This window comes from Mustela erminea, chromosome 6 (assembly GCF_009829155.1).
Source record: "Mustela erminea isolate mMusErm1 chromosome 6, mMusErm1.Pri, whole genome shotgun sequence".
In the NCBI taxonomy this organism is placed as follows: Eukaryota; Metazoa; Chordata; class Mammalia; order Carnivora; family Mustelidae; genus Mustela; species Mustela erminea.
This window is the reverse complement of record NC_045619.1, coordinates 117,390,312-117,415,212: the sequence shown is the minus strand read 5'-3', so window position 1 is coordinate 117,415,212 and position 24,901 is coordinate 117,390,312. Positions and strand designations below refer to the sequence as shown.

The 24,901-nt window shown below is 40.6% G+C and overlaps 1 protein-coding gene across 1 annotated transcript in view; it reads right to left on the bottom strand.

Annotated features, from left to right (window-relative positions):
* Window positions 1-302: 302 nt before the first annotated feature.
* The window catches only part of MCM10 (minichromosome maintenance 10 replication initiation factor), a 35,970-nt gene continuing 11,371 nt past the window's right edge, over window positions 303-24,901 (bottom strand). The window contains 12 exon segments of the mRNA XM_032349428.1: window positions 303-506; window positions 593-635; window positions 10,029-10,174; window positions 12,367-12,480; window positions 14,244-14,362; window positions 14,984-15,143; window positions 16,455-16,683; window positions 18,263-18,380; window positions 18,465-18,575; window positions 19,249-19,349; window positions 20,809-21,008; window positions 23,493-23,609. Coding sequence (XP_032205319.1) covers window positions 423-506; window positions 593-635; window positions 10,029-10,174; window positions 12,367-12,480; window positions 14,244-14,362; window positions 14,984-15,143; window positions 16,455-16,683; window positions 18,263-18,380; window positions 18,465-18,575; window positions 19,249-19,349; window positions 20,809-21,008; window positions 23,493-23,609 — 1,542 coding nt within the window. The 3' untranslated portion in view covers window positions 303-422.

The window sequence follows — 24,901 nt, the reverse complement described above, 5'->3', positions numbered from 1 at the left end:
CCAAGCTTCCTCATTTTCTAGGTAAGAAAACTGAACCCCAGAAAAGGCATTCTTTTGCTTCTGTGTGCCCATATAAATACCAGAATTTTACTCTGATTAAGAAGCAACACTGCACACTCTATACCCAAAATACATAGTAACACAGCTCTCAGTTTACCTTCCAGTTTCTGAACAAAAAATCTACATGAATGCAGCCATCAATAGCAAGAACATGGAAGATGATGGTATTCTGATTTACCACCTAAAGGTCAATTTTAAATTTGATATCAAACCAACACAACAGAAAATAAGTAGGCAAAACGTGTAAGCTTAACAAGTATTTGTTTGGACTATGTCAATCAGGAGCAAACAAAGTGAACACTCTTCCTTTTCCAGAGCCATAAGAAGCCATGTAGGCCATAAGTACCTGTTTGAAGTCAGGGCTATTTAAGGCTATTCAGAAATTTGGCATGTTCTTCTCCTCGTGGTAACAGGGTTTCTCCTCCTATCTTTGGTCCTGTTTTTTCCTAGAAAAATGAAAATAGTTTAGTGAGAAATGGGTCAACATTTTTTGCATGGATTACTAAAACTGGTCACCTTGCAAACGACCTACCTTTAGCATTCCGTCTCGTTCCCATTTGAAAAGGCCACAGTTACTGAAACAGAAAAGGGGATTTACTCAGTAGTGAGCTGGGATGCATAGTCAACCGGGTTCACTGCACTTGCAAGAAGAATATTCCCCATTCAAACAGAAGATGATCAAGGTAACACTCATATTACAGGCTGTGCTCTAATGCTACTGAAAATACACATTCCAGTGATTTGAGAAATGGTCTTCAAATCTGTCAAAAGCTAGATACTTCAGAGATGGAACACTCAGTGATAGTATACAAGGTATGCACACAGCAGGTGATGCACACAAGCTTGGTTTCCCCTGCTGGGCATCGGGAAAAGACTCAGAAGAGGAAGTTAGCCCTCTGATGCCATACAGTCAAAGACTTCTCCCTTCCCCTCTTCTGGAACTAAAAGCTTGTGACAAGAAAGAATTATTCTTCCTCCTGATCTGCCCAATCCTTCTCCTCTTTTCAAACCTAAAGATGTTTACTTCTTATTGTTCAAAGGGCCTAGAGACTCTTATTCTTGTTTTTTAACATGTTATGTGAGTCTGACCCTGAGCAGAGATGTGGCTACTACAGAGAAAGTTTATTTTCCATGATATTCACTCTGCTGAAACAAACAAAAGAAATTGTTAACTCACTGAAATATGGCTGCCGGCACTCTTGGATTTGAGAGGCTCTAGGGCACAGGGGATTGCCCTACCTGCTTCATCCTTCTTCCTAAAAGTCTAGACTACTCCAGCCCTGAGAGTCCGTCTGCATACTAGTGGCCTTGGTCCTAAGCCTCTGCACCACCTCCCTTGTCTAGAGACTAGCTCATTATCAACTGAGAGAAATTTTCTAGACTATTGGTAGATCAATGATGAAATTACATATAAGAGAAATTCTAGTCAGGGGTCAACAAATTACTACCCATGAGCCAAATCCAGCCTGCTACTTGCTTTTGTAAAGAACATTTCATTTAAACATAGCATGTCTACTTGATCTGTATTACCTATGACTGCTTCTGAGCTACAACACCAAAGATGAGTAGTTATGAAACAGACCGCCTGGTTCACGAAGCAAAATATGTTTACTATCTGGGTTTTGACAGAAAAAGTTTGTCCCGTTCTGCTCCAGGTCAAGAATTGACAAGAAAAAAAGTCTAGAAAAGCAGTTGTTACAAAAGTCACAGCGCCACCTGGAGGATGGAAAAGCATCTTGCTCTTCAATTTGTGAGTTGTACTTCCTGCTTATTAATGGAATTTTTCTGATACTCAAATGTTTACATAAGCTCTTAAGTAAATGTTTTACATAAGCTCATAAAATATTTTGGAGAAATCAAGTATCAATATACAGATAGATACTTTCAACAATTATAATCAAGATCATAGCAATTTCACAAACCAACCCCCGACAAGGTAATAAACTAGCATGGGGTCTGGGTCCCCTCCCCAACCCCAATCAAGTCTGGAGACACTTGGAGTGAAGTAAAGAAAACCCAAAAAACAAACAAACAAGCAAATAGGTGGTGAGACTATCCTGGTGAGACATTCTTGGGTAGATTGAAGGTGATCTTGAAAGTGCCTCAAATTCCAAAGACTCATATAAATTCTGTCCTTTAAGAATAAGCCAATAAAGTCAGAAATTATTTTAAAAAAGAATAAAAATCAATCCCATATATTTGAAATTTAAACAACATTACTAACCCTTGGGTCAAACAGGAAATCATCAAAGGCATTAAGAAATCCTTTTTTTTTTAATTTATTTTTTTATTTTTTTTTATAAACATATATTTTTATCCCCAGGGGTACAGGTCTGTGAATTGCCAGGTTTACACACTTCACAGCACTCACAAAACACATACCCTCCCCAATGTCCATAACCCCACCCCCCTTCTCTCAACCCCCCTCCCCCCAGCAACCCTCAATTTCTTTTGAGATTAAGAATCACTTATGCTTTGTCTCCCTCCCAATCCCATCTTTCATTTATTAAAAAAAAAAAAAATTATTTATTTAAGTAATCTCTACACCTAATGTGGGGCCCGAATTTACAACCCCAAGGTTGCATGTTCCTCCAACTGAGCCAGCCAGACACCCCAAGAAATACTTTTAACTATAGGCCAAACGTTGTGGGTGACACTAAAGCATAAGTACTTAGAGGGAAACATGTAGCTTTAAACACATTGATGAAGGAACAAGAAAAAAAATGAGTAACCTGAGTGTAAGCAATTAACTGATGTTGGCAAAAGGATACAGAACAAACCCCAAAAAACAAGGGCAGAAAGATTAAGGACAGAAATCAGTAAACAGAAAGAAAACCAATAAATATTAAGAGAGTTAAAAGATGGTTTTCTGAAAAGAAAAAGAGAATAAAGAGACTTCTGTCAAGATTGATCTTAAAAAAGAGAAGAAAAGTAATAGCACAAAATACAGTAAATGTCTATTAATAAAAAATAACAAGAAACAGAATAAAAACAATGAAAGTTTATTAGGAACAACCATACATCAATACATTTAAAAACCTAAATGAAATGATTAAAAGGAAAAAAAAAAAAGCTGAAATTGGCAGAAGGGACCATGAAACTGAAATGGTTATCAAGCCACCTTGGGCCCTAAAACCTGGGTCTGGGCCTAAGCCTAAATAACTTCACAGTTGAGATTTATTAAAACCTTAAGAAATAATCGCTATTTAATATAAATTATTTCCAAAAGCTGCTCAGTTCATTTTATGAGTCTCATATAATCTTTGTTCTAAAACCAGGTAAGGCCTATATAAAAACAAAAGAACAAAATAGGTCTAATTCACTTACAAATATATGGTGGACCCTTGAACAAGATGGTGATAGGGGTACCGCCCCCACGCCGTTAAAAATCCTCACGTAACTTCTGACTCCCCCACAACTTAATTATTAATAGCCTATTGCTGACCAAAGCTTTACTGATAATAGTCAATTAACCCAACTCTGTATATGTATTGTATATCGTATTCCTACAATAAAGTAAACTAAAATAACAGTACGGAGTTTACTCAAAAAATAAAAATTAGAACTACCTTATGGCCTAGTAATCCTGCTACTGGGATTACTCAAATAAAATGAAATCACTAATTTGAAAAGATATATGCACCCCTGTTTACTGCACCATTATTTACAATAACCAAATTATGGAAGCACACACCTACCCACTCATACACACACACAACAGAATATTACTCAGCCATAAAAAAGGGAATAAGACCGTGCCATTTGCAACAACATGGATGGATCTTGAGGGTGTAACAGTAAGTGAAATACATCAGTTGGAGAAAGGCAAATACCATATATGGAACTTAAGAAACAAAACAAATGAACAAAGAATAAAAGAGACAAGAACAACAACAAAAAAAACCCCAGACTCTCAAATACAGAGAACTGGTGGCTGTCAGAGGGGAGGCTGGTGGGGAGATAGAATGGATAAAGGGAATGTCAGATTTAAAAAAAAAATCAAGGGGGCACCTGGTTGGCTCAGTGGGTTAAGCCTCTGCCTTCGGCTCAGGTTATGATCTCAGGTTCCTGGGATGGAGCCCCGCATTGGGCTCTCTGCTCAGCAGGGAGCCTGCTCCCCCCTCTGTCTCTGCCTGCCTCTCTGCCTACTTGTGATCTCTGTCAAATAAATAAATACAAAATCTTAAATCAATCAATCAATCAATCAATCAATCAAGTAGGGTTTACCCAAAGAATGAAAGGAAACTTCTGGAAGTAATGTCACTATCATAAGGTGAGCTGTTCCTTTCCTGTCTCCCCCTTTGGTTTACAAGGAAGTAGACATCTATAATCCCTGACCCCTGCAAAAAAAAAAGCACCTATGCACAGCATCCAGGTCACCAAGGGTGGATGGGAGCAGAGAGGGCAGCAAAGGAGGAGAGTGGTCATGGAAATGGCAAGTCAGCAACACCCTTTTGGCAGGAGGTGGAGGGTGAAGGTGCTGAGTGGGGGTCAGCCACCCACTCTGCAGCTTCTACAGCTACAGGGTCCCCTGAAGGGACCCCAGGAAAGTGTCTCCTCCTTCCTGCCCAGGCATTTGGCCAATGGACTTCTGGGCTCACCCAAATACCCAAATGCTAAGTACACAACTCCCCTGAGTTGGCCACTGCCCCCCCTCATTTTTTTTTTTTAAGTGCTCACAGCCTAGAGAAACCAAAAACATGTGCTATAGTGCCACCTTCTGGAAAATAAGAAAATAAGAAAATGCTCCTAAATACAGGTTGAATTGTCAGAATCAGAGTGAACAAAACTTAGCCCAAGATAGGTGTTCAGTATTACAAATGCAATCACAGAGACACTCTTCAACAGGCACCATGAGAAACCATTGTTATACAGTATTAAAAATAAAAACAAAAACAACCTGACAATTTTCCAGCAAATGAGACTAAAGAATAGTGCGATCTAACCAATAAAGGATTTAAAACAGCTTTTATGAAGAAATTCAGTGAGCTACTACAAGAAAACTTAGAAAGGCAACTCAATGGCCTTCTTCACAGAAGAAATTCTAAAAAAGAGCCAAACAAATTCTGGAGCAGAACAACTTATTAAATAAGATGAAGACTGCAAAAGAATATATTGGAAATAACAGCAAATCAGATGGAAGAGAGAATTAGTGAATTAGAAGTCAGGAAACTAAAAATGATTTAGGTGGAAGAGGTGAGAGAATGAAGATGTTAAAGATTTTATTTTGTATTTGATAGATCATAAATAGAGAGGCAGGCAGAGAGAGAGAGAGAAGGAAACAGGCTGCCCGCTGACCAGAGAGCCCAATGTAGGACTTGATCGCAGAACCCTGAGATCATGACCTGAGCCAAAGGCTTAACTTAATGCAAGAAGACCTCTCCAAGAAACAATTACATCAAAGCTGTCAAAAGTCAATGATAAAGAAAAAATCTGAAAGGCAACCGGGGAGAAAAAAAAAGATAGCAACCTACAAAGTATCCAGCTATCAGATTTCTCAGCAGAAACTCTACAGACCAAGAGAGAGTAGAATGACATATGAAAAATATTCAAAGATTAAAAACTGCCAGCCAATAATACTCTATTCTGCAAAGTTATCCTTTAGATGGGAAGGAGAAATAAAGACTTTCCCAGACAAAAGCTGAGGACATCACCACTACTAGACCTGCCTTATAATAAGAAATGCTAAAAGCTCCTGGAGCTGAAACAAAAAGAAATACACAAAACTCCGATTAAGGTGATATTCAGAATTAGAAAACTGTTAACCCTTAACTAGAATAGCATATTAAACTCTTAATTACAGTATAAAGATTCAAGGAAAAGAGAATTAAAGTATGGCTACTACTTGGTGATGACATCGCAGTACAAAGGAAATAATTTGTGTCATAAAATATAAAAGGGGAAAAGAAAAAAAGATGAATCCTTTATAGGTGAAGACAAATTGCTGACACCAGAGAAAAGATTATTTTACCAAAAATATGTTTTATGTGAACCTCATGGTCACCACAGGCAAAGATCTAGAGAAGAGACACAAAATATAAAAGGTGGGGAGACTGAACAAATCACCATGGAAAACCACCAACTTATAAAAGTAGGCAGAAACAAACAGAGGCAGAGGCTGTTCTGGTGCTAAGATTCTGCAGCCCACCTGAGGACATAATGTTGGAAACTGCAAATCTGACCTCTGCCTTATAGTTTCCTGCCGGCTGCCGCAGCTGCCCTTTCTGATGGTGGAAGCAGCAGCTGGAGAGGCCCGGAGGGGCCAGGGGGAGAGCAAGACCACACAGGCTCCTGGCCCAGAAGCTCATGTCCGAGCCCTGTTTTGCCAAGGAAGGGTCGTCCGGTGGTCCCAGACCTCCAGAACGTGTCCAAACCACACTAATGGGCTGGCTCTGGCTAGGGGGTCAGTCCTAGTTTCCTGGCTTTTGAAATTACCATCCTTTAAAAAACAAGACAAACAAAAACACCCCCCCCAAAAAACTCCGAAAAACAACCTTAGTGCATTTTGAGGTCTGATGGCTGAAGAACTCAAGAGTAATAAATCTTTAAAAAGCAAAAAAAAAAAAAAAAAAAAAAAAAAAAATTCTTCTTTGGGAGACCAAACAACTAGAAGACAAAAGATAAAATAGCAGTAGTATATCCTTACCCATCAATAATCACCCTAAATTTAAATGGATTTAATCCATCAATCAAAAGGCAGAGCAGCTGGCTGGCTGGAAAACGACCCAACCATATGCTGCCTAAAGGGGCACGTCTCAGCTCTAACAACATACAAAGTTTAAAGTGAAGGGATGGGGACGCCTGGGTGGCTCAGTTGGTTAAGCAGCTGCCTTCGGCTTGGGTCATGATCCCAGCGTCCTGGGATCGAGTCCCACATCGGGCTCCTTGCTCGTCAGGGAGCCTGCTTCTCCCTCTGCCTCTGTCTGCCATTCTGTCTGCCTGTGCTTGCTCTTCTCTCTCTCTGATAAATAAATAAAATCTTTAAAAAAAATAAAAAATAAAGTGAAGGGATGGAATGTCTATTAATAAATTAGAAATCTCTCAAATAATCTAATTTTATACTCAAGAAACTAGAAAAAGAGAAAAAAGAAGTCCATATTTAGTGGCAGAAGGAAGGAAATAATAAAGATCAGAAAAAGAGACCAGAAAAACAGAAAAGAAAGCAAGCCTAAGACCTGATTCTTTGAAAAGATAAACAAAATTGACAAATCTTTAGCTAGACTAAGAAAAAGAGAAGATTCAAAATTAGAAATCAAAGAGGAGACATTACACCTGATACTACAGAAATACACAGAATCATCAGAGATGACTATGAAAGATTATATGCCAACAAATTACCTAGAAGAAATGGATAAATTTCTAGAAACCTACAACCTAAGACAGAATCAAAAAGAAACCAAAAATTTGAACAGACCAATAATGAATAAACCAGCATCACTCTGATTCCAAAACCAGAGAAGGAGGGGCACCTGGGTGGCTCAGTGGGTTAAAGCCTCTGTCTTCGGCTCAGGTCATGATCCCAGGGTCCTAGGATTGAGCCCCACATCGGGCTCTCCGATCAGCAGGAAACCTGCTCCTTCTTCTCTCTCTGCCTGCCTCTTGGCCTACTTGTGATCTCTGTCAATTAAATAAATAAAATCTTTAAAAAAAAAAAAAAGTAGACAAACTATCTTTGATTAATATATTTTTATTTATTTATTTTTTAAGATTTTATTTATTTGTCAGAGATAGAGAGAGATCGAGAGCGAGCACAGGCCGACAGAATGGCAGGCAGAGACAGAGGGAGAAGCAGGCTCCCTGCCGAGCAAGGAGCCCGATGTGGGACTCGATCCCAGGACGCGGGGATCATGACCCGAGCCGAAGGCAGCTGCTTAACCAACTGAGCCACCCAGGCGTCCCTATCTTTGATGAATATAGATGCAAAAGTTCCCAACAAAACATTAGTGACTCGGGGTTGCCTGGGTGGCTCAGTGGGTTAAAGCCTCTGCCTTCGGCTCAAGTCATGATCCCAGGGTCCTGGGATCGAGCCCCACATTAGGCTCTCTGCTCCGCAGGGAGCCTGCTTCCTCCTCTCTCTCTGCCTGCCTCTCTGCTTACTTGTGATCTCTGTCTGTCAAGTAAATAAATAAAATCTTTAAAAAAATAACCCAAAAACCAAAAAACATTAGTGAATCAAATTCAAGAACACATTAAAAGGATTATACGGGGTGCCTGGGTGGCTCAGGGGGTTAAGGCCTCTGCCTTTGGCTCAGGTCATGATCTCAGGGTCCTAGGATCGAGCTGTGTGTTGGGCTCTTCTCAGCAGGGAGCCTGCTTCCCCCTCTCTTTCTGCCTGCTTCTCTGTCTACTTGTGATCTCTCTCTCTGTCCAAAAAAAAAAAGAGTACCCAATGGGGAAGAATAGTCTCTTCAACAAACAGTGCTGGGAAAACTGGAGAAATACACACAGAACAAGGAAATTGGACTATTATCTCACATCCCTCACAAAAATTAACTTAAAATGGATGAAACACTTACATCTAAGACCTGAAACCATAAAACTCCTCAAAGGAAATGTAGGGAAAAAGTTCATCGATACTGGTCTTAGCCATGATTTTTTGAACACAATGCCAAAAGCTCAGGCAAAAAAAGCAAAAATCAATAGATGGGATTACATTAAATTCAAAAGCTTCTGCACATCAAAATTAACAAGTAACAAAGTGAAAAACAACCTACAGAACAAAAGAAAATTTTGCCAGCCATCTATCGGACAAGGGGTTAATATTCAAAATAAAGAAAGAAGTTCTTCAATTTACTAACACACTGAGAAGCTAAAGGATAAGATCATACAATGAAGAGAAGTTACCTACCCACAATCATAGTAAACTGGAAATAAAAAGGATTTTCCTTAAGTTGGTAAAGGTTATACTTGGAGGAGAAATTTGTGAAGGATACATTCACTTTAAGATAAAGATCAAGAAATGGAAATAGTATTGGAGGTCTGACCAGCCCTATCAGGAAACATAAAAAATAGAGGGTGTAAGGATGGGAACAAAACAGGTAAAACTGTCTTTATTTGCAAATGATAATTATGTAGAGAAATCAACAAATTGCTGGCCTAAGAGTCTGATAAGCTTGTCAGAGGCAAGTTCACCATATAAAAAATTAATAATATTTCTCTACACCGACAGTAAGCAACTAAAAAATACACTAGAAAGTAAGTTGCCATTCACAGTATCAACAAAAGTGATGACACATCTAAGAATTAAGAATACTCAATATTTCTGTGGAGATAATTTTAAAAATTTATAAAAGCCATAGAGGATAGGATGAATAAATGGAAAGATACTCCAGGATCTTAAAAAGGGATGATTTCATATATAAAAGACATTAGTCCCCACAAAATTGTTTTATTCATGTAATGTGATCTTAATTCTACTTCTGAGTGGCATACAACTTAGTCCCTAGACTAGTGCTCTGAGAACAACTAGAAAACCTGAATGAAATAAATATCCTAAAGGGAGTATCGACCACTGTGGGAGAACCCCAATCTCCATCAACAGTTCCACAGGTGGCCCTCCACCAGGACAAGACCCAGACTCTCAGCTCCCCGCCTGGCCCTGAGGCCACCAAACCTCCCAGGGCAAAAACAGCCACAGAAGTTAGCTCATCGCTCTAAGATTCTACCCTGGTTCTGGTTCCCTAGTTCTTGTCCCAGCAATTCCAGGACCTTCAGAGAAATGATTTCTGTCTTTCATTCAACAAACATTTGTAACGACCCCCTATGGGCTAGGCAGTATACTAAGTATTGGGGATAAAGCATTGAAGAGTTCAGGATCCCTTCCCTCCATGAGCTTTTAGGGATGGCCAGAAGTTTTAAGAGTCATGGAAATAAGGCCTGACCTTAAAACAGATTGTCCAGCGTTCTAGCAGAATGGCATAAATGGGAACTGAAAAGAGGATTTAAGAATGCCAGGTGAGATCTCCTACCTGCAGTGCTTTTTGGGGAGCCTATCCAGGGAGATGCTTCTGTTTCCACAAGGACACTTGAAAAACCTCTTTAGGCCGTCATGCCAGTGGTAGTCATGCTGCTCACTGATGCAGGTCTCCAAAGGCTTGAAGTGCGTATAGGCACACTGCATAAAACCAACAGGAGGGCACATCTGTCAAGAGCCTCGAAGGAGAAACTGGCTAGCTGCTAAAAGGGCAATCTGTTCCATGAGGACTTCTGTTTTCTCGCCACTGCTCAGGCAGCTGTGAGCAGAGCAACCATCTTATCTACTAGCTGCAGCGATTTCTTCAGTCTCACACACTGATGCCACTTTTTCTTATGTTTGCCACAATTTTTGATCAGGCATGAAGTACACAATAACTTTCTGTAACATCAAAACAAAAGCCCCAGAAACCTTTCGATAGCTTCATCAGGTCTGTCCCAAATTTACTGCCGTTGCTTGGTGATAGGACATGGACACTGGGGCCTCTTCAGTAGCCCTTTTATTTCCTCTTAAAAAGCCTCAGAATAGGATGTAAGCTTATTACTACTCCTATTTCATAAGCAGCAGAACCAAGCAGAGATATTAATAATTCACTTGTAATTTTGATCCTCAAAAGGACTGAAGAGTATAGGAAACAATAAGCAGCATCCAGTCTAAGAAACAAACCCTCCTAGCACTCCTGAAGCCCTCCCTGCACCCCCTTACAGGCACTGCTCCCCCCGCACCCCAAGGGTAATCACTACCCTCCTTTCTAGCAGCAGAGATTCATTTGACTGTTTTGAATTTTGCATAAATGGAATCGTATGATAGAAAGAAAGAAAAGAAAGAAAGAGGGAGAGAGATAGGGAGGGAGGAAGGAAGAAAGAAGGAAAGAAAGAAATGATGGGTGAATACTGAAAGAGCTGCTGGGACAGAGCACTGTGGTTTCTGGTAATCAGAGTCTAGGTAAGTAACTTTTGGTTCTGGCAGCCTCCGAAAGTACAGAGCAGAGTGGTATGCCAGCTGTGGTAGGCAAAAGAGCCTCCCACACCCCCAGAACGTACACAACCTGCTCCCTAGAACCTATGAGGATGTGAGGCTACATGGCAAAGGGAGACCAGAGTTGTTAGTTGATCTTAAAATTGGGAAATGATCCTGGATTGGTGGGCCCAATGGAATCATAAGGGCCCTTAAAAGCAGAAGTGGGATGCACAGGTAGGAGGCCAGAGGATGTTGAGAAGAGGGCTCGGCCTGCCATGGCTGGCTCTGAAGATGGAGGAAGGAGCTGCAAACCAAAGAATATGTGTGGGATTGAGAAGCAGGGAAAGGGAAGTAAATGGATTCTACCCTAGAGCCTCCAGAAGGAAGACAGTCCTGCCAGACCTGGATTATAGCCTTGTGAGACCGACAGAGACTTCTGGCCTATTGAAGTGCAAGATAATAAAGTTGTGTTTAAACTATTAAGGTGGTTAATTATTTGTCTGAGCAGCAATGGGAGACAAACACACCAGCTATGTCCTTAGGTTTGCTGTTTTGTCAGAGTACAAGCTGTTATCTCAGGAAAAACATTTACTTATTCTGAATTTTCTCAAGGAATCCCTACCTTTTAGTGACAGCTGGTTCAGGGCCATCCCCTAAATGTAAAGGAGAATGTTGAGGTTTGAAAAGGAATAAAGACTGAGAAAATGGTACTTGGTAAGCTAAGCCTCTTCCTCCTCTCTCTCACATGTGCTTATGAGGAAGATGAGTCAGGCAGGATAAAATGAGTGGTAATGGAAGGATACAGTTCTGCAAGAAATATTTTTTGGTCCTATTTTATCAGTGTTCAAGGATGGAGGGTATATCATCTTCTAATAGACTTAGTGTAAAAATTCTGCAAACATAGAAAATAATGCAATTTATCCTTTGCCTTGAGATTCAATTTAGCAGGTTAAGCCCTGAGTACAAAGGGTTAATAGTAATTGGTCCTAACAGGTGATGCCAAAGGAAATCATTCAACTGATGTCTCAGGACTGTGAGCTGTGGATTGAGGGTGTGCTAGAAACTTGAGAAGCATAGGTCAGAAGAACTTGGGTCCAATGGATAAGGCTCGCCTGCAGAACTAGGAGCTGTGGTCAAATCAGAGGAGAATCTCACCACCAACATTATGCCACCAGAGCTTGGAGGCCAAGCGGGCAGGCAGCCAGGTCCTTGGCTGTCATGAGCAACTTGCTTTCCAGCATAAATAAATGACCTGTGCAGGACTGCAATCACAAGACATGGCCCCATATCCCATATATCTCCGTGTTGCGCTGAGTCACTAGAGGTCACAACAGCTCCAAACAGGGCCCAGGGTTAGAAGCATCTCCACTCACCGTCTTGCATGTCACTACTCGACATTTCACCTCTCTGATGCTTCTCATCTTTTCTTCCATTTGTTCTTTTTTCACCAATGGCTCAAAATAGCGTTCCTGCAGCTCAGCCTCAGCCTGCAACGACAAGGCATACAAAAGACCTTGCACCAAATCCAAAATGTATTCAGGAACCAATTCAATAATCATAATAAAAACCACCGAAGAGACAAGCTGTTATGAGGACACCTGATAAGAGCTCAAGAAACTGCAAACCAAAAGATGATCACAAGGAGACATAAGCTCTTATTTTTCCAAAAACAAGTATGAAATCATCTGGCGATTTTTAAAATACCAAGTACAAACTGAAAATACTAACATCATTAACAGCATCACCGCATCAAGAGTGTGCATCAGAAGGAAATTATTTCTCCTATGCCACTACAGACTCAAGTCAAGGAAGGTATTCAGTGCCTCCCCACGCATGACAGCCTAGTCTATTCCATACTATCTGCCAGACCAAGCACCTGGCAGGAGCAATCCTTGGTTGTTTGGAACAACAGGGAGTAGGTGTGAGGGCAGAGAGAGACTGACAGCTGAAGGTGGTCACAGCTCAGGAGTAAGAACAGCTGCACAAAGCCCGAGGTGTCTGGTGGCCACAGAGGCCAGGAGCTCAGCTCTACAGCCTCTCAAGGTTGGCCCCAGCTTCTCTCCTGGTCACATTTCAGGTCTGGTAGAATGGTAGGATACACAACTGTCTCATTAGTCAGTAGTTTATCAGAAGAGCAGAGCACTCAGTGCACTAGCACTAAATAGGGACAGTACTGCCCCCATGGAGACATTGTGAAAATTGGCGGGAGCACTTTATTTTGGTCATCCCAACGACTGTTACCCCTGCTACTCGCAGAGACGGGGAAGCTGCACCCACAATGCACAGAACAGTCCCTCCATATGAAAGGATTCTTCTGACTGTTCTAGAAGTCATCCACCCATATGGATGAAAAACCCAATTATAACCATTAAATCTTACTGCTTTATATACAACCCTACAATATTTGTGCATGGTTCAAATATACATTGAATAAATATATCAAGAGTACAACTAGGCAACTCCTGTGTATATAGAAGGACAACTGTAGTTTGGTGTCTTCAAAAGTTCCTTGGATTATTCGCAGTTAAAAAAAAAAAAAATTACACTGTCAAAGAAACAGACCCATGGTATTTAAGTCACCAAAAAAATAAAAAATAAAAAACAACACACCTAAGGAGACTTCATTTCTATTGTCTCATTTACATTTATAATCTTCTTATAATGTTCATTATTACTTCTAGGATAGTTATGCCTACATATTAACATGATCAACTATATACTTTTAATATAAGTATTTTCCTTCCTTCTTTACATAATACATAGGATATTCTTGAAATTTATAGTTAGGTTAATTTATATTACCCAAGAATCTTATTTCAGGGTAATAAGGGAGCAATCCGAAATACACGGCTTTGGGAGCAACTACTCCTAATGGGTTGGTAACTGACTTACAGTATTTGAAATCACAATATAAAAATACATGAATAGGTTAAAAAAAAATCCCTCCCCGTATAGCAGGACAGAAAAGAACAGCTATAGTGGTGAACTGCTTAAATATCAATGCAAAGCCATAATTATGAGGCAACATTTTTTATAACATTGAGGTCCATTAAAATAATGATAAATGATATTCTTCAATTCAAGGACAGAGGCAAAGCTAAATTCTATCAGAAATATTCCTGTTCTTCAAAGTTAACTCAGACATATAATACATCTTGGTTGAGGTCAAAGAAATAGATTCTTAGTCTCACAACAAAGTGCCTCGAGTCTGGAAGGTATCTCTATCATTGCTGACCTTTTGAGCTCTTACCTCTTTAAGTAACCCGGTGTGCTTCGATTTTGCTTTTAGAATTTTCTGAAATTCCTCAGATTCCATGTAAGCAAGTTGTTCTCTCCTTTTTTTCCTGGCAGGCTCTAATTCATCTTCAGCTAGAGAAGAAAGGAAACACAGTAGCCGTCACAGAGGAATTTTGGAAAGCCAGGCAGTCTTATAAACTCAGTTTCCTCTAGTTCTCTCCATATCTGCCAGTCAGGCCCCTCACACTTCATTTACCCCACTAGGTACCAGTAGAGGAAAGCTCTTCAGGAGTATACTGAAAAGTAGGGTCTAGAATATGGGGAATGGCAGATTTGACCACTGGATCAGAATCTCTTTCACCTTAAGATAGGAGTGGACTATGATGATAGGTAACATCAAAAAAAATCTTTTTAAATAAATTGATGGTAAAGTATTACTGCCAGCTTCAGCGTTTTCAAAGTAAAAATGATAATTTGCAAACAAAGAAATTCCACTGCTTTCAAAGTAAATCTTTACACTAATATATCTGTGTAAAGATCCATGAGTAATCTTTTTCTCAAGTTTTTAGATTATGCATAATTTCATTTCAATTTAATGTGCTTATAGAAAACGGTCCACTCCAGTTTGCAGAGATTCTACTTAGGTATCGTACAGAGAGGCCACTTTAAGTAAAACAATGACTTCCAGTATCAGGGATGGTGATTATGGTTTGGAACACCTCCTCACAGATGGTGGCCTTTCCCACTACTAACTCTGAAATCCCCAGTACCTTGAGGAGGAAAAGGTGTTCTTTTCTACACGTTCCTTTACTTCCAGGACATCCTGGGCTCCTTTTGCTTCTTTTTAATGCTGTTTGGGTCTGTTTTTTGTAAGAATCTGGCCTTTTGCCCTTAATTTGGTTATAGCAGCTAACTAGGAAAAAAGATAAAAATCTTAATTACGAGACAGATATCTGTCGCCCTATGTCCTTTTTCTAGTTATAATCCAGGAATTCTGCTCTCAAATACAAATCAGCAAAATATACCTTTTTTTTTTGCCTAACATTATTAACCCAGTTATTAAAATTGTAAAGCATGGAGGACAGGTCTATAAGCTAATAAAATTTCAGTTTATTTAAATATTAAGTTAAACAATCACTTATACTGTGTGGGCTTTCAGGACCCACAGAGGAATCACATAAACACTGTGGAAGTTTGTTTTACAATTAAACAGAATGAGGATAGGGTCCCAACTCTGCCACTTATTAGTTTGTAACCTTACCACAAATTACTTAATTTTTCAGCCTCAGGTTCTACATTTATAAAACGAGATGAGAGTGTTTACTAGGTTGTGCAGATTGAAATGAGAGAATGAATGCAAAGCACAAACCTATACAAACATGTGTGTCTATATCACGGGTACATGTGCAATTGTTCTGTTTTACAGTTTATTTGTTCAGTAATTCTCTATACCCGACATGGGGCTCAAAACTCATTACCCCAAGATCACATGTGCTCTTGTTATCACTATCATTACTGCAGGTGCCAGCTTTGGCTTATAACAAGCCTTGGCCCTTCACGTGGTGCAGCGGCCTAACTAGAAACAAAGAGAAGACAGGCTCTAATTAGGGCTTAGAGTGGCTGAGGAAGAGGAGAGGGGGGTTCTGAGCACTCCCAGCTTCCATGTCAATCAGAGTAATTAGCTCCTGTGTAAGACTTCTTTTATTTATTTTTAAAAGATTTGACAGAGGGAGACACAGCAAGAGAGGGAACACAAATGAGGGAACTGGGTGAGAGAGAATCAGGCTTTCTGCCAAGCAGGGAGCCAAAGTAGGGCTGGATCCCAGGACCCTGAGCATGACCTGAGCCAAAAATAGACATTTAATGACTAAGCCACCCAGATACCCCAAGATATTATTTTTGTAAGGTTTCTTTTAAAGAAGGATTCTTTAACAACCATTTTACAATCTGCCTTAACAAGCCCCAGAATTTGTTTCCTTTGGTTTAGCCAGCATTTAGGCCATCTCCCTCAGCCTCACAAGGAACAGTGTTTGAGAACAGATAACATGCTTGGATTAAATCAATGTTGATACCATTATCACTTGAAATTCCTTTGACTCTAATTATCATTGTCAAGAAATAGCTGTTACTGTCTGTCTTTCCTGATCAAAGATACAAAAAGTTTGCAACTCCAGCTATGTCCTACAGGATGCAAATTCAAATGTTGAAAATAGATGCCACTTACCTTTTTGGCTTCTGCTAAAGCACTCAGTTTTGGTCTTGGTGGTGGTGACTCATCAAAAAAGAGAATATCATCTCCTTCTGAGATGCCTCGCCCAAGCTTGGGCATCTGTGTTGCTGGCATTCCTTCCAGGCTGGGCAACGCAGCCCCCATTTGCAAAGACTGAGAAGAGGCCCGTTGAGAGGAGGGTGGCACAGCTGGGCTCTTGACCCCACTTGAGCTTTGGAGAAATCTTTAAAGAAATACACAGCCACAGATATGCAGACTAGGACACTGTAGGCCAGGCCACCAGCTGATAAGTAGTCATTAATAAAGTAGTTGCTGCTTCTTGGTCAAGAATTCAGATTAGCACACACTGAGAACATGCTGGCTTTACTAGCTCTGGTTAACGGATTATTCATTGATAAGTTCTCATTTCACCAGTTTAGAACTGATCACTATTTTTGCTAACTGGCTTTCTAGTGGGTGCCTCTCTATAGAACACAGCCCTGAAGGTGAGATGTGGGCTGTATTCCTAGCTCTCTGGTTAGCTGGGACCTCCAGGAACTCATGGAATTTCTCTGTATTTTAGTTTACTGGGAAGGGATAACACACAGGATACATCTGAAAGTCCTTCACAGAAAGAACCTATAATTTGCATGGTGATTAATTTGGTAAATAGTCTAAAGCCTATTAAAAACAAACAGTTGCACAAACTATGCAGTCCGGAACTCTCATTTAATAAATGAAGAAATAAGACCCTATTGCTTGTAAGTGACTGGCTGAGGTCTAGCACGGGGTAATCCCAGACCAGGATTGTTTTCACTACCACATGCCCACTCCTGTAACCTCCCTGTGAGACCCTGACCAAAGAGATGTTTTTTTGGCTAGTAAAATTCTGAAAAACTTCCAACTGTAATACCTTCAAATGAGCAGGTGGCCCCTATTTCACACAAGGCCACAACTCCAAGTATTATCTGTTTACATCATCTGTAGTCACATGAAGAACACCTCTAGAGATATTCCATCAGCACCTCAAATTCACCTGCCTGAGGCCAAATCTATGCTCTGGACTTTTCCAAAGAGTTTCCTGGTGACTTAAAGTTGACTTTCCTGTTTATTGACCATCTATCTTTCAGTGGCCCAGATTTGGGATAACCGTTTTAATGGGGGCAGAACAGGTCAGAGTCCAAACCTGACTCCATCACCAACCAGTTCTCTGGCACTCAGTTACATGACTCATAAAACAAGGATAACAACCCTTCACAGATTACGCTAAGGCCTGAGTGAGACACTGTCTTTGTGCAGTACGCATCTTCATACACGTGACACGTCTGTAGATAGTTACTCTTATCACTATTCTGGTAACTTGAGTGCAAGAATCTTTGATTCATCTACCTTCTGCACTGTTTTCCACTTGTTTCTGCTTCTAAAATGACTCTCCACTTTCAGTGCCTCATTTTACCATCTACCTGAACAACTGCAAATTATTGGCTTAGCCTGTAAGTTACAAATGAATTGTGGTAGAACTAAGAAATGAAAGGAAACAGGTCAACATGCGCTTTCCCCTTTTCCAAAACCTTCGAGGGTTCCTTCTTTCTCTTTTTCCCTGGGGTATTAATTACTGTAACCTGTCCCACCTGGTCTCAGGTTCGACAGTCAGAAACATAGAACTCAAAAGGCTATCTTCTTAGGTTAAGTTAAAATTACTTTTGAACTTTCAAAATTAAAATGGTAGTCAACCCAAAATCTAAAACCACATTTTGGAAACCCACTAAGACATTCTGAGGATCCCTGAGATCTAATATGGGATATTAAATAGTTATTCTTACCGTTTCTGTATTTCTTCTGACCTCTTCTTTCTCATCTCCAGCATGTGCTGCTTCTGCTGCTTCAAGAGGGCTGATGCTGAGACAGACTGGAAAGCAGGTTTCGAGCTCCCCATCACCCCTGAAACACAAGCCACAGATTGAGTGGCTCCGAGGGGCCAGGAGAGCACAGACGTGGGGCTAGAGCAGGGACAGTTGACTCTACCTGATAACCTGGTTTTGGCTAAATGTTGTTTTAAGTTTCTGGCTCCAAACGTAGGCAAGTCCATTAGTTCCCTGAATTCCTCAGAGCAAGACAAGCTCTTCTGGGGTATTCCTGGAATATACAAACATCAGCTTTAGAGGATTCAAAGTTTTGGCGTTTGAGATTATGTGACATTACCTTTAAAACTCTACATTCACAACTTAGTCATTTGTAAATGTAGTAGATGTAATGCCAAGAAAAAAAGAATCCTTAGCCTCTAGTAGACTAGTAGGACTGCAAAGGTGTGACAAATAGATCTTATTTCAAGTGATGATTAGGACACCAGTATCTGTATAGTCATTTCCTACACTACATCCAGAACGTTCGCTATGGGTAGGGTCTGTCCTAGGCCCTCACCACTGTTAGGAACAAAGTCCCCAGTGAAAAGGGCAGAGGTGCCATTCTTTGACTTACACCTTTTTAAATGAGAAGGTAACTGATGAGTATCACCAGGAACCTGATACTACCAATTTTAATACTGGCCATTAAGAGAGCAGATATATCAAGAAAATCTACAAAGCATCTACTCAAAGACTCGGCCATGATTAATACGCTGTTTTCCCTTAAGATGCTGCAAAGCAAGCAAGGCAGATTGTTTCAGCTTAGGCCACATCACTCACTAGCTATAGTGATGAGTGGATATTTATAACTTAGGGCATGAAAAACTGTGACCATTTTCATTTCAATGCTAAAGACTACATATTTAATCTGCAGAAAGAAATACAGTATCAAGAAACAAAGTTACCAAGTTTTTGTTGGGTTTCCTGAATGATCAAGTCTGCCCCCTTAACGACCAGATCAGTCAGAGTGGTTTGAATCTTCTTTTTAGGAGCAACAGCAGCTGCACTGGAATGATAAGAGTCACCCCCCAAAAGGAAAGTCACTTAAATTCATGCTCTGATGAGGTAAAGGCACAGAAGTATTCATTTATTACAAACTATCAAAGTTTCTCAAAGCACTGTATAAGAACTGTCTTAATACCACAATCCTACAGCGTAGCTGGTGAATGCATTATGTCAGGCAACCTGCAAATTTGGTGGAGGCCATTCTGGAAGAGCAAGATGGCAAAAGAAATTTAAAAAATATGACACCACTTTGATCAAGTGGTCTGGAATTTATCTTAAAGAAATTAAGGAATAGGTAAAAACTTAGGATATTAATGGGCTAAAATATTGTTTGCAATGTTGAAAGTTAGAAGCATGATTAATGTTCATCCATTAAGCATTATGGGAATAGTTTTATCACAAAGCCATGTAAAAGACTATGTGGTCACCAAAAATAATGCTGTAAGTGCATATTCAAAAAGGAAAGTATTAATTATTTTATGGGGGCAGGGAAGTTGCAAAGTATAGGTCCAGTATTATCTCACTTTATATTACTGGAATTTTAGACACATGGGAAAAAAACATCTAGAAGCATATACAGCTCTCTCTCTGTGTGTGTGAGTGTGTATGCATGTGTTCACATATAGCAAGGAACTAATCATTATCTCAGTAGCAGAATTACACCTAGTTTTTATCATCTCCTTTTGGCTGAACTGCATATATACAGATACATTCTTATAATGTAGGACTATTGGTTTCTGCAGTTCGGAAAAATATAGACATTACTTTAAATCTTAAAAATGTGTTTGATATAACAAGTCAGGTAGAAGGTTAGAGTCTTCTTGCCCAATTTCTGTTTGCCTGGGAACGAACTATTTTGTTCTTGGACCAGGGGTAGCTCCTTTGAGACAGGTTCCCACCGGTCATGTCCTCAGATACGCTTTCTACCCTACAGTGGCAAGGCTATTGATCACCTACTTTGGGGACTCTGTGGAGGGCCCGAGATCCCCAGAACATGGCCATGAATGTCTGACTCAACAGCATTCCACTCTATTTAAGGCTTTACTGCTATTAATTCAGAGTTAAATGTGGCTTCCAAGAGATCTGCCAGCTCACTGTAATAGTCAGGAGGGGAATGACTTACTTAATGGACGCCAACACTGGAATTAACATACTTTTAATGGCCATACAATCAGACCTGACAAAGTTGTACTACTTACTTTAGTAGCAAAATAAGAAGTGTGGGCTGTGTTAAAGACTATCATGACAAAATTTAACTAATATCTGTGCCTCCGTGTTTTCCTCTCTACCTGGAAATAAAGGAGATCCTTGTCTACCTTATTCTAGCCCATGAATTTATGAAAGATAAAACCTGTACAAGTCTTCTAGGACCATTACAGAAAAGTACAACCATTGGGTTTATTCTCACAAGTAGAGTAGCAAGATCTCTGTCCTGAAAGATTCCCCAGAGAATGTCTTACATTGAGGCTGCATACGATGCAGAAGAAACCCCTCCATAGTAGAAACCATCCTGACACAGTCGTTCTCGTAGGCTGGTGCCTTTGCGGGCAAACTTCTTTGGAATTCGTCCTCCAGAGAAGGTGGACTGCAGGTCGGCTCGCCTGGCACTGAGCTTCTTGTACTGGGCTTGGATGTGATACTGACAGTACTCACAGTCATTCTGCAAAAGGAAGAGCAGCTGTCTCAGGGCTAGGGTGACACATCAGGGGACAGCGTCAATAAACACTATTCCTGGGGTGCCTGGGTGGCTCAAGTGGGTTGAGCCTCTGCCTTTGACTCAGATCGTGATCCCGGGGTACTGGGATCAAGCCCCGCATGGGACTCTTTGCTCAGCAGGGAGCCTGATTCCCCCCCATCTCTCTCTGCCTGCCTCTCTGCCTACCTGTGATCTCTCTCTCTCTCTCTCTCAAATAAATAAATAAAATATTAAAAAAAAAATAAACACTATTCCTTTCTCCCTGCTTCAGGGGCACTAATGAGTGTACAGCTATGCAGCGACTTCCATGAAATTCCACTTAAAAGCTCTAGTTGGGTGAAAGAAAAAGTGATACTGTTCACCGCATATGCCCTTTTGCTACTATGGAAATAAAATCAGCTGCTAGAGTGAACCTTGAAAACATTATGCTAAGTGAAAGAAGTCAGACACAAAAGGCGACATCACCAAGGGATGGAGGTGAGAGGTAGGGAGTGGTTACTTAATGGGTATGGTGTGTTTCTGTGGGATAATGAAAGATTTCAGAAGTAGAGAGCTGGTGTTTACATGAGAGTAAATATGTTAAATATCACTCAGGTGTATATTTAAAAATGGTTAATTGTAGGTTATATGAATTTTACTTCAATACAAACTGATTTAAGAATAAAAGAACATTGGGGTGCCTGGGTGACTCGGTCTGTTGGGTGTCTGACTCCTGATTTTGGCTCAGGTCATGATCTCAGGATCATGAAATCAAGCCCCGCTTCGGGGCCGGCACTGAGGGTGGAGTCTGCTTAATATTCTCTCGCTCTCCTCCTACTCCTCAACCCCTAAGAGCTCTCTCTAGCTCTCTTAAAAAAATAAATAAATAAACATTAGGTTATAGTGAAATTTTTCTATTTTCCTCTGGCTGCCTCCTGGACAAAATTACCCCTTTGGTGAAGGAAAAAAGGGAAACATGCTAATGTTTCATTGGGTGGCTCTTAGACGCAGCAAAAACGGGATTTTAATGATTGCACTGCTATGTAGAAATATGTCAGGCACTTCCTGCTGATACCTCTTTTTCCAACTATTTCCCTCCTGCTATTTCCTGCTCACTAGCTCATCTGTGAGGCAGGAATGAGGGAACTACAAGGAGACAACACAAAAACTTGCCATTTAATCTGTTCAAAGAGCTCTAATTAGCACCACTTCGCACCCACTAGGATGGCTGTCATCAGTGACAAGACAAAAACAAGTGTTGGCCGGGATATAAAAAAAAACGGAACCCTCCTCTCTGCTGGTGAGAATGTAAAAGCCACTTTGGAAGCCAGTCTGGGAGCTTCTCAAAAGCTGAAACATGGGGTTATGGCGCAACCCAGAAATTCCAGGTTATATACCCAAGGAAACTGGAAACACCCACCCATCCGTCCACATAATAACCTGTGCAAGAATGCTGAGAGCAGGGACACCTGGGTGGCTCAGTCAGTTAAGTGTCTGCCTTCGGTTCAGGTCATAATCCTGGAGTCCTGGGATCAAGTCCCACAATGGGTTCCTTATTCAGCAAAGAGCCTGCTTCCCCCTCTGCCTCTACTGTTCCCCCTGCTTGTGCTCTCTTTCTCTCTCTCTGACAAATAAGTCTTAAAAAAAAAAAAAAAAAAAAGATTGCTGATAGCAGCAGTATTTATAATAGGACCACTGACTAAAGAATAAACAAAAGCAGTCTGTGCATATGATGCAATATTACTCAACCACAAAAAAGAATGAATTATTGACACATGTGATAACATGAACAAATCTTGTAAACATCATGCTACATGAAAGCCAGACACAAAAGGTCATTATTGACTGTACAATTCCATTATATGAAATGTCCAGAGAAGGCAAATCCAGACAGAAAGCAGAGTAGTGCTCACCAGGGGCTGGGGGAAGAGGGTGATGGGAGATGACTGCTAATGAGTATGGGGGTTTTTGGGGGGGTACTGATAAGGGGTCTGAAATTACATAGTGGTGATAGCTGTACATCTCAGTATTAAAACTACTATATTGTACACTTTAAAAGGGTGAACTGTACGATACAGGAATTATATCTCAAGTTATCATGACTATTATTTTTTAAAAAGCTCTAAGAAAATACATGTTGGAGTTCAGAGATTAAAATAAGGTTTTCAGTGCATTTCATTACAGTGTTTGGTCTCTGGCACTGCTCAGAATTGAGGGCAAACTCAAATTCCATCTTCCTTATACTTCCTAGGCAGTTGGCAGTAAAAGATCACCTTATTAAACCCTTCCCTTGTCCTCAGTTTTTCAAACTGGCAGTTACTCACCACACACTGAATTTTTCTTACTTTGGTGCTTCTTGTTATGTAGGAAACTCTGTTGCAAACAGATTATTACCACTAGGCTATCTACAATCTACACCCATTAGATCCCATCTCCAGGAGAAACCATCCCAACAGGGTGGAAACCAACCAAATTAACAGTCTGTGTACACGGCTGTCCATTCTTCTTCTTTGCTTTACAGGTTCCCAGATCAAGAGCTTCACCCATGATCAAGACCTTCTGAGGATGATCAATAGACAAACACACCTGCAGAGAAGACACAGGGCGGGAGTTAAAAGCCCACAAAGGTATGCCCTTTCATTGGCAAGAATAAGTAAGAGGCTGGCTGGTGGGAGTTAGCAAGACTTTAGCAGTCTACAGGAATTAGAAACCAGACATTGCAAAACAGCTGTAGGAATAGGAGGAATAGAAGACATGTTCAATTCTGTACCCAATATCCATTCTCTCCTGTGCCTCTGCTATAGAATCTGGATCTCACTTGGGCTGACCAATGCTCAGCTGCAGGTGACGGATCCTGTTCATTTCCCCAGCATCCCTTGAAGCTAGCAGTGGTCATGGGACTGTGTTCTGGCCAAAGAGACCGACACAGGAGTTCCCAACAAAAGCAGACGGTGGTGCTGGCTCACTCCTGCCTTGAATGGCGATGTAAGGGAAAGAGTTTCAAAGCCATCCAGTGGAAGAGGAGAAGGCTGAGAGGCTCACAGACACTGGTCCTGACATCACTACATTGTCTACACTGGGATTATTTATTATGGGAGAAAAACACACCCCAATGTTTACCATTAAAACAAAATGTAGTGTGGGAGCCTGACTGGTCAGTTAAGCATCTGACCCTTGGTTTTGGCTCAGGTTGTGATCTCAGGGAGATGAGCTTGAGCCCTGCATCCCAGCTCGGGTTAAAATCCTCTCCCTCTGCCCCTCTGGCTTGGGCTCTCTCTCTCTTTAAAATAAATAAATAAATCTTAAAAACAAAACAAAAAAAAAACCCCTGTAGGGAACTTTTTCTCTATTGTTCCTAAACACATTTTGAACCAACAGATGATTTGTTGCCATTCTATGGTGAAAGGAAGAAGAGAAATAACTCTGCCTCTCACAGATCTGTGCAATAGCAGAGAAAACTCTACTGCTGCTTAAGAAGATAAAATCACTCTGATTCTAAGTTGCAGCTACAGCTGTACAACTAATGGAGTGAAGTCCCGTCAACTAGAAAATCCTGCCTGCTTGATGCTCCCAATGGACATCTGTGAGAGAGATGTAAGGAGACCTGAGCAGAATAGTTCAAAACACTCCAAGAAACTTGGAACTGATGTGGAAAGATTTAACGAAAGAAGCTGTTATGAAACACTTAAGAGTAGGTGGAAATTCAGAATATTGGTGGGTGAGGAACAAACAAAAAGTCAAATTAGTGGAGATATATAAAAACCTGATTCAGTATCTGGAGGTAAACAAGTTTTTAATAGAACTTGGCTAAGCTATAAAGACAAGGAAGGATGGAAGGAAGGGAGAGAGGGAGGGAAGGAGGAGGAAGGAAGGAAGGA